Consider the following 9,478-nt stretch of genomic DNA (forward strand, 5'->3'; position numbering starts at 1 on the left):
TGCGCACGTTGCGGACCACTGTCCGGGAACCTGTCATTGGGTGACATGGCTCCGCCGTTTTCCCCGCAAACCCTCTCACGACCTGAAACGGCACCGTTGACGGAGGCTAGCGATACACTTAACGGTTTGATTTCTGAACATGGACATTTTCGCGAATTGTCCGACCGCCCGGGTTGCATGAATCTGTCAAGTTCCACTTGAGGTTCAATCCTCCCGCCTGCAGGTACCCTTTGCTTCGAAATCCGTCCGGTTCCAGCTCATTATCATAGCAATGTAGTTGTCGCTTTGCGAAACTACGAAATGACGCAAACAGGAAATTAATGCACGATAACAGCTCGTCCAGGACCATGTGCTTGACGGAATATTAAATCCCGAGACCATCCGCGCCCGGTCCAACCACCATTAGATCGCCAATGGAACTGTTCGCAACCATCTGCTGGCTGTTCGATTGGCCTATTCCTAATTCTGCTGGTACATGTTGACATGTCATGGTACCTGCTCGTACGATGTGCGCTAGAAGTCAATGTCACAGCCCATCGGTTTAGCAGCTTAGGTAGGTTTCGAACAACGAATAGAGGGGATATGGAGTTTTGTGGGCCATTAACGAAGAACAGTGGTCGGAGAAGGTGTAAAACACTGATTGGGTCCGGAAAACGCCCATGCAAACCATGACTGCCCTGCAACGGGGCCGCAACTGACTCCCCATTAATGATCGACAATTTTGAGCTCGGCAGTGTCCGTCGCCCTCGCTGCTCACTACCAACGCCTGCGCCATTCTATCGTCTCACTTCCTCCGAAAAACCATTCTCCGAAAACGATACGAGTCTCTTGTTCCATAACATCGACGAGGTCGGGACACGCCAAGCACCAAAGATGTCTGCATGATGTGGTCGTGCACATTGCCGGTTCTGCGCCTTGTTGTGGTGGATTAGGCTTGCGACATCGATGGCAGACCCAGCTGGGCCAAGCTTTTGGCAGTCCCGAAGGAAAGGAAGCATCGGGAAGTACTCCGCCAGGGGGCAGGTTTGTTGGGTAGTCGTGAGGCTGCATTGATCTTGTGTTGTCGTAAATGAGCCCCGTAAGCTTGGACTTGGAAGTGCTCCATGATACAGTTCTGGGGTATAGAGTGGGTCACATCTCCAGTGAAGAAGGCCACTGCGCGCCCTCTTCAACTGATCCATTCAGAGGTTGCGGAGAGATGTGACAGAAGTGCATCGCTGCTGATAATGTTGCTTCAATATTGCAATGATAGATTGAATACCAAGATGGTAAATCTGCATGAGGGCTGGGCGACTGTCTCACGGGTAGGTCGGGGGCGCATCGCAGGCTGTCCTGGACAAAGCGCGGTGTGACTCGCATTGCTTACCAGACACAGTACATGCCACGTAAGCGATAACCGAAAACGAGCTAACTACAGCGTTGTATATTGATAACCCTTTGCAGATATGACTAACCCATTAGGGGTGCGATGAGGCTTCTCCTCACTACCTTTTATTTAGATTATCACAGGAAACGGGCTGCGCTCCATCTTCAGCTTTGGCCTTCTTGCAGTTGAGCCGAGGCCGTGTGTGCAGCGGGCTTCAATTAATCCGTCTGTTTACATCCTCGGCTCTAGGTGTGACGATCTTGCCGATTGCAATCGTATATGATTCAAGGGGGAAGTGTAACAGGTAACAGGATATGTGTTAGCGCAGGTGTTGCGTGTCTCCGGTGCTTCCGGTGCGGTCGATGCCTAAGGCATACAATATGGCAGTGTCCAGCTCGAAGCTCGCAGCTTGAACTTGGTACCCTATATTCAACATTGACGTCGACTGTGAGCATGAAAGGCGGGTAGATAGGTAGGCAGGCAGGTAGGTAATAGATTTTCTTCCACTATGGTAGTCACGGCTCCCAGTGCACTTCTGCTAGTCACAAAACCTTGGAAGGCCTCCCTGGGGCCATAAGGACCCGCCGAGCAGCTATCTAGTGAGGGCGGTTCTGCAATCTGTTGTTGCCAGCCTAATGGGCAGCATGTCTAGGCGCTCGTCTTGGAAGGCAGGTAATAACACGGAAGGCGGATATGGGCTTGAGGTATGTGCAGACAGGTATACAGCACAATTTCATACATTATGTATCTATGCACACTCATGATGGGGCATAAAGCAGGTAGCTCAACCGTCTACAGCCATATGAGAGGGTCTTTCTGCTGTGCTTGTACCCAAACCCTCATGGTTTAGCACAAATGAAACGTCGTAACGCCTGGGAGGACATGCTTGAAGTGTAATCCCGACAAAGGATGATTCAAAGTATTCCGAAGCCCAACAGAGTTTCGGTTCCTTCCGTGAGGTGCTCTGGGTTCGTTGGCATGGGCGCCTTCGGGTCGTCGGGAAATTCAGCTGTCAGGGACTGCATCGAGATTCGTCGCAACCCCGTTACGCGTAACAGGAACGACGTTGCGGCTAAAGATAGTCGGCCATCTTGATCTAATCAGCTTAGGAACCCACTCAAGTCGAGCGCGTGGGTTCAACCCATTCACCGCCTATTGCTACATGGCAGTGACGGATGTCGAGGGCAAACGCTCAATCGGTGGTATGTAGATTGGTTGGAAGAAGCGACTTGAAGCGGCTAGTGGTTCGTGGAATCAGGTTTGGCCCGTTTCTTTCGGGAATTAGCATGCAGTGTCCAATAACTATCTGTGGACTGCTTTCCATGACCATGCATATACCCCGGCTGCCAACCAACCTCCCATAGCTTCTCGTATAGCTCACTTTCTCATAGTACTGCAGGTGATACGAAAGCAGAGTACCCTCGATGATATCGTCATGTGGTTTCCTATGCTTGTTCAGGGACGAGGTGCGTTTGGCGTCCTTTTGACTCCTCCTCAGCTCAAACAGCGAATTCGCGCTGTCTATCAAAGAGGAAGCCAGAGAAACTGTGCCGATATTTACGCTCCTCTAAGCTTGGTTTGGAAATAATTGTCTCCTGTTAAGATATTTCTACCGTGCTCTCGCTTTGGAAGGGGGGAGTCGAACTGCTCGCCTCACTGCTGCATTCAAAGACTTGTGTCAAGGCGGACGACTGGTCGGTTGGGTCAATTCCTACGTGTGATACGATGGAAAGCCCAATAAAGGATAAGCTGTAGTATCCGTCGTCGTCAAGGCTTTTGTAATTCCGGCTGTGCTTCGGCTGCATACTAAGGAAAAGTCGACCTACCGTCGAGTACGCCATGCTGATCGCAAGATCAACGTCTGTTACGGAAGATTGTGGTGAGCTATCGGATGATGGGTAGCCCGATTATATCATCGGTCATTGGATCTTTGCTTCCCGGTCTCATGTTGCTTGATGAATTCTTTGAGGTCTTTCATGCCGGCTGTTGTCAGCGTCACAACATCTGCTTGGCTTTCATGCTCTGATTCTCGCTTGTTCTGCGCTTCCTCGAAATTAGGAAGATAGCGGCCAGCGGGGAATCTTGGTCACGTTGCATGCTCCTACCGGAATAACGGGACTAGTCCTTTGGGGCTATGCTTCGAAAAGCAGTTGATCAACCCCCCTTGTTGTACGCGATATGGGGGACTCTTGCATCTGTTGGGCACGCTCTCGCGTCTCGTATCCGTTGCAGAGTGCCGAGCACATTCATTCAGACCATCTCTCTCCTTCCCTTCGGACCTTCTCACAGCAAGCCCGTCGCGGAAAGCGAAAGAGGTCATGCTCCTCGTCCACCGGAACATCGGACACGTCGTCTTCCTTTTTGCTCTACTCCTTCCCCGCGACTTTGTGTCTAAATAGCGCCGTCTGGTTTGACCAGAGGCAAGTGCAATGATCGAGAAGGCTGGATATGGCGGTGGGTACCTCAACGTGCCGCAGGTATTCTACCGGCACATAAAGTATTAGGTCAGTGCTCGAGGTCATGTTCGCTGTGCTATCTGGCTTACCATGACTATCACATGTGCCTCGATCGATTCTGAGCAACTGCTCTTTCGAGATCTTCCGTATCCGCATGCTCCGCGTTGGCATTCCCATCGAAATCTGTCGCTCCGAAATCGTGATCAAAAGGATCGCTCTCAAAGCGCGTCGCCATCAAATCTTCGCCAGTGGGTCCTGAGCTAGGTCAAAACATCTCAGCCACTCTGCATACGGTAGAGAGGCTCTGCACCATCTGCGAGCATAGCTTTCCAAAGTCCAAATGTCCTGATAGTCGTCGAGTTTGAACGACCAAGCCCCTCGTCAAGCTCGCGACAGAAGACAAAAATGAGGCAATACGCAAGAAGGCTGTCCGCGCTGATTATTTAGCTTCAATCTATTAGATCTATAGGCCTAGGCCTGGTAGACGTTGACAAAGGGTCCTTACCTGTCAAAACAGGCGTACCAAAGTAATACTACCCAATGATAGAGGACATATTTTATAGAAACCCAAGAACATTGACCCAGAGCCATGGATAGTGAATGCGAAACCTTTGAAAAGCACAGACACCTTCTTTATGTATACAAATACCTGTAAATGTAAAGATACTGGCCATACTGAAGCGCCTTGTATCCTCACAAGCTCTTCTTCCGGCACTGCATCTGGCCTGTAATGATACGATTCGGCCTCCCAATCACCATCAACATAGCGGCCAGCGGGTACCCTTGCATCTGTAGAGCGCGCTTGGTCACATTGCATGCTCGTCCTATAATACCGGGACAAGTCTTCCGAGCTGCTCGCCAGACAGATCCTACGTAAAACCCAACGCAACCTCTCTCCAAATCATCAATTCACGTATCAAACCCCAAACACGCCTTTGCTTCAGCCCATCATAAAGAAAGACCTACTCCACATCCTTATCTATCTTCTCCCGCACCGCACTCCTTATTCCCTTTGTCTCCCTTTCCCCTCTATACAGATGATCCCCATTACTACAGATCCAACCACAAACACCCAAAACACACCTTCGCTTCAGCCCATCATATACATAGGCATACTCACCACCCGAGCCATCCTCCCTTCCCGCACTCCTCAGACTCACATACCTCCCCTTCACCCCCTCTATACAACCCCCCTACGGACAAGGGCATCAAGGCGCAAACACGACGCAGCACATGGCTTCCAGCCCCATCGGTTCCACACAGCAAGAAAACAAGATTCAATACATTCACAGACAACAGAGCGTTGAGATGCTTAACTGGACAGGGACGACCGCCTAGACGGGCTGCCCATCAGAATAGGTTGGCAATAGCTTACGCAAAACACGCCCTCACCAAAGGTGCGAGGCGCGTCCTTTTGCCCCATCGAAGGCTTTTGGGACTATTCACATGGTTGGAAGGGAATCTGTTACCTACCGTACTACCTATACAAGCCCCACTACAGATCCAACCACAAACACGCAGCGCACCAAAAATGACTACACTTATCATTCGTGCACATAGCAGGCTCTGCGCCTCGTTGCGGGGGGTTTGCCTGCTGGCACTTGCAGCAGGCCCAGCGTTTGGGAGGGCCCCATGGGTGCGGGGTGTTGGGGTTTCGGGTGCGGCTTGATGTTGTCATTGTATGTGTTGGATACTTTGCGTTAAGTTTGTTAATCGTGGAAGTTAGGTGGGGGTGGTGGCGGGGTTGTGGGTGGGCTAGTTAAGAAGGATATAGTGATTGCGGTGAAGGGGGTGGAGTGGAATAGGAGAGGAGGGAGGGATTGCAGGGATGGATACCCAGGGTGGTGTGTATTGGGGAAGGGGATGTCATGGAAGCTGGGATTCGAAGATTGCGAGACATGGTCGGTCACTTGTGTACGCTATGATGAAGTACTCGACATGAATGCTAGTGCGGTGCATTGTCGAAGACAAAAACATGACGAATGTAGGTAGGATGTTGTTGGACTGTGCTGGGAAGCGAATGTTCGATTCGAATTTGCACGCACGAGGCGTAAATGATCTGGGATCAAGGGTATGAGAAGTATATACGACCCGCAGGTCCAAGGCAAGAGCCATCCTCCTCACGTCATTTCCAACGCAGTTACCGTATACCACCCTGCTGTCTTTCCTCTCTTAGACCAATCCCCAATCTTGTGGACAAGACGTCTAAGCGCTGGGGACAGTCTCAGTGTACTCGGCCTTCTCGATGATGGGAGCAGGCTTGGGAGTAGACTTCTGGAACAGGATCCACCGCTTGATGAAGTATGGCACCATGACCTTGATCTCGTACCCGAGGTACGTCTTGGTAGGCACGGAGAAGACCTGGTCGAGCTCCTCGAGCGTAAGCTGCTTCGTTTCGCGGACGAAACAGAATATCATGAACCATGCTATTAGATTGAGGCCGGCGTAGAAACCGAAGGCACCGGTGCGCGTCATGACGGTCTTCATGCGGGGGAAGGTGAGCGAGAGAATACCGGCGAAGGTGTTGTTGATGCAGACGGCCCAGGCCATGCCCTGCTCGCGCTGGATGGTGGGGAACACCTCGGCGGAGTATTGGAAGGCGACTGGACCTTCGCCGAGGGAGTAGGCGATGGTGAAAAGATAGATGAAGAGGACGACGGGTCCGATTTTCGCGCCACGGGATGCTTCCTCGGGCTGGAGGAGTGAGAGACCTGCGGCTAGCAGGAAGAGACACATGAGTGGGAAGGTGATCATGCAGAGGGTTCTGCGGCCCTTGGTGTCGATCAGGAAGAGGGTGGGGATCGTGAAGACGACCTGGACAGCGCCGTAACCAAGGGAAGCGTATAGCGCCTGGGTGGCAGTGTAGCCGACCTCTTCGAAGATGGTGGAGCTGTAGAAGGAGATGATGTTGATACCGCACATCTGTTGCGCAAGCATGACGGTGGAAGCTCCATAGTTGGCACGCCTGATCCTGGGCACGGAGAAGCAGTCCCAGAGACGAGTGAAGTAGTTGGATCCGGCAGCGATCTTCTTCTCCTCCTCGTAAATGACGAACGAGTAGTAGTAGTCCCTCGCGGCAATGATGGGATGAGCTCGGAGCGCCAACATGGACCTAAAGGCCTTGTCGTATTTCCCATGCTTCATCAGCCATCGGGGCGATTCCGGGCAGAAGAAGATTCCAATGGCGAGGATGAAGGATGGAATAAAGGCGGAGCCAAGCTGGAGACGCCAAGCGATGCGGCCGGTGTCCTTGACTATGACGTTGGCGCAGAAACCCAAGAAAATGCCTGAAGCCAAAGTTTAGTAGGAGCTTGGTATGGCCAAGGGAAGCTTCTTACCGATGACGACCCACAATTGCCAGAACATGACAAGAGCACCTCGAATGCGGGCGGGGGCCATTTCAGCGGAATAGATGGGCACAGTCGCGTTTTTTGCGCCGATGCCAATGCCCATGATGAAGCGGGCGGCGAAAAGTCCTTGCCATGACTTTGCGAAACCGGAGCCGATGGGCGTTGCAGTAAGACACAGAGCGGTTACGAAGATCTCACCGCGTCGGCCGAGATATTTGTTGAGAGGGTCGACGATGAAAGCGCCGCTGATTGATCAGGTTAGAGAATGCCGCAGGAAAACGTCGCAAAGATGGATGCACTCACATCAAACCGGCAGTCAAGAAAATGATGGAGTTGATGAGTCCAACAATCCACTCGTCGTGACCTTTGCCATCAATGCCGAACTCCTGGGGGAAGGACAAGTTGGCGCCGTTTGAACCGGTCTGGTCCCATCCCTGGGTGGCGGCACCGATGGCGCACAGCCCAATCGAGTACCACAGCATCTTGGGGCCATGCCACTTGTGGTCGCGCTCGTAGATGAGGGCGTTACGCTCTTCCTCATCGATCTCTGCAAGCATTTCGAATCGCTTGGGGTCGCGCGCAACAAGCGCAGCCCGACCAAAAAGCGAGGCGTGCTCAGCCATGCCATTGCTCTCAGCAAAAGCGCGCGCGTCTGCCACAACGGCTTCGCGAGAGCCACGCTGTAGTGAGATTGTCAGCGCCCATAATCACAGCAATGTTACAGCAAAATTGTCAACTTACCTGCAGAGGGTTTTCGACAATGTTCATAGCGACAGACGCCCGGCGACCGGTATCGTCTACCAGCTCCGTCTGCGGCTTGTGCTCCGACTTCTCGTGGAGGGCGCCATACTGCGGAGGCTCGACGCCGGGGTCGTTGATGGTGTCGATATTCTTTTCGTTCTTTTCGGCCATGTTGTCTCCGGCTGATGGCACGAGGGGAGAGGGTGGAACTGAACAACGGATCGACGCAAAAACAGCGGGTACGCAGGCACAATATATAAACCCAACCCCGACCGTGTGTGGCCCATGGGGAGACGGCTCTGGGGCAAGGCCAACCACGCGCGGAGTAGCGCTAGCACCCCGTTCATGAAAGCGACCCACTGTTATTGCTGCTAGCTGATATACCCCATGCGGAGATAATCCGAAGGAAGCTGCAACAGCTGCGTGAAGATCCACATTTCACCGGAAAGCTGACCACCATTGGCTCGACCGGGCGGCTCAGGTCGACGCACAACGTGCGCATTCACCCCGCGCTGGTCGAGTCCCCATCTTCCCATGCAGTCAGCGTCGCTCGAGGCAGCGGCGCCTACTTCCGAGCTCAAAGCCGGGGAACTGGGGTTGCTCTACGCATCATCGGTGCCGGCCCTCTCGCGCTCCTTCGCGGTGCGCCGCTGTAGCTCTCGGGATCTCCGTCTCGCCATGCTTGATGCGGTTGGAGCGGCAGGTCACCGCCGCCTTGACTTGCATGGCGTGTTGCCCGGCCTTGCAGGTGGCATGTTGTGTTTGAGCCGCCTCGGAGCCGGCAACGCAACAAAGCAAGCCACTGACGTACAAGCCGTGAAGTGAGCATCAACGGATAGAGGTGAGCATTAGTCCGCGTCCGGCTAGCGTTGGCGGGCCTGAGAAGTTGTGACAGGCTCACGTGCGTTAGCTGACGGACCCGGGAATGCGCAGGCCAATCAGCCAAGTGGAAAATTTGAAGCCAAGCCGCAGGTGGGGCGCGACCAAGCTCAGGGAATGTAACCTTGCCTTATCCCTAATGCTTGCGCGTGCTTGCTCACATGATATCTCTTGTTTGTTCAACGCCGGCGCGTTACTACATCTGCCTTTGCCACGTCTACCAGCAGACCAGCTATCGGCTTCCAAGACGTTGTCATCTAGACTGTGGACCTTGGCTCCTCCACGGAGCCGGTCATGGCGAGCTTCTTTGTCCCTCACTTTGATGTGGAATATGGGTACATCGACAAGCTTGCTGCCTCACCTGATGCTATTGACAAACCAAGTGGGTCCGCGAAGGTCGTCGAGTTTGAGATCCGTGTCTGGTCTGGACCAGTGTAGCTTGCTAGCTGCGAATGAGCAGGCTCCACGCCCGACTGCCGTGATGCAGTTCCGCTTGCCATGGCCACGGGTTGAGAAAGAACTTCCAAGGGCCAGGACAGCTGTTCAGGCCAGTGGCCCTGGAGACGATTGACCGCGGAGAGACCAGCTCGAACGGCCCATGCTTTGACGAAAGGTTTTGTGCTTCTGGTCATGATGGCCGTCCAGTGGATCAAGATAAGCAACGCAGTGTCATCACCAATCGCTAG

At 53.2% G+C, this 9,478-nt stretch overlaps 2 protein-coding genes across 2 annotated transcripts; one reads left to right on the forward strand and one right to left on the reverse strand.

Moving 5' to 3' along the window:
• Positions 1–6,027: 6,027 nt before the first annotated feature.
• Positions 6,028–8,084, reverse strand: N0V89_010347 (uncharacterized protein; the record flags this gene model as incomplete). Its single annotated transcript, XM_056219091.1, has 4 exons — positions 6,028–7,109; positions 7,161–7,417; positions 7,476–7,852; positions 7,914–8,084. The coding sequence occupies 4 exons, from the start codon at positions 8,082–8,084 to the stop codon at positions 6,028–6,030; spliced, it is 1,887 nt and encodes a 628-aa protein (XP_056066218.1).
• Positions 8,085–9,086: 1,002 nt separating this feature from the next.
• On the forward strand, positions 9,087–9,478 carry N0V89_010348 (uncharacterized protein; the record flags this gene model as incomplete). The annotated part of the gene is made up of 2 exons (XM_056219092.1): positions 9,087–9,226; positions 9,280–9,478. 2 exons carry the CDS (start codon positions 9,087–9,089, stop codon positions 9,476–9,478), a joined length of 339 nt encoding a protein of 112 aa, XP_056066219.1.

The sequence above is a fragment of the Didymosphaeria variabile genome, assembly GCF_027946475.1.
Source record: "Didymosphaeria variabile strain IMI 356815 chromosome Unknown scaffold_8, whole genome shotgun sequence".
NCBI classification, from domain to species: domain Eukaryota; kingdom Fungi; phylum Ascomycota; class Dothideomycetes; order Pleosporales; family Didymosphaeriaceae; genus Didymosphaeria; species Didymosphaeria variabile.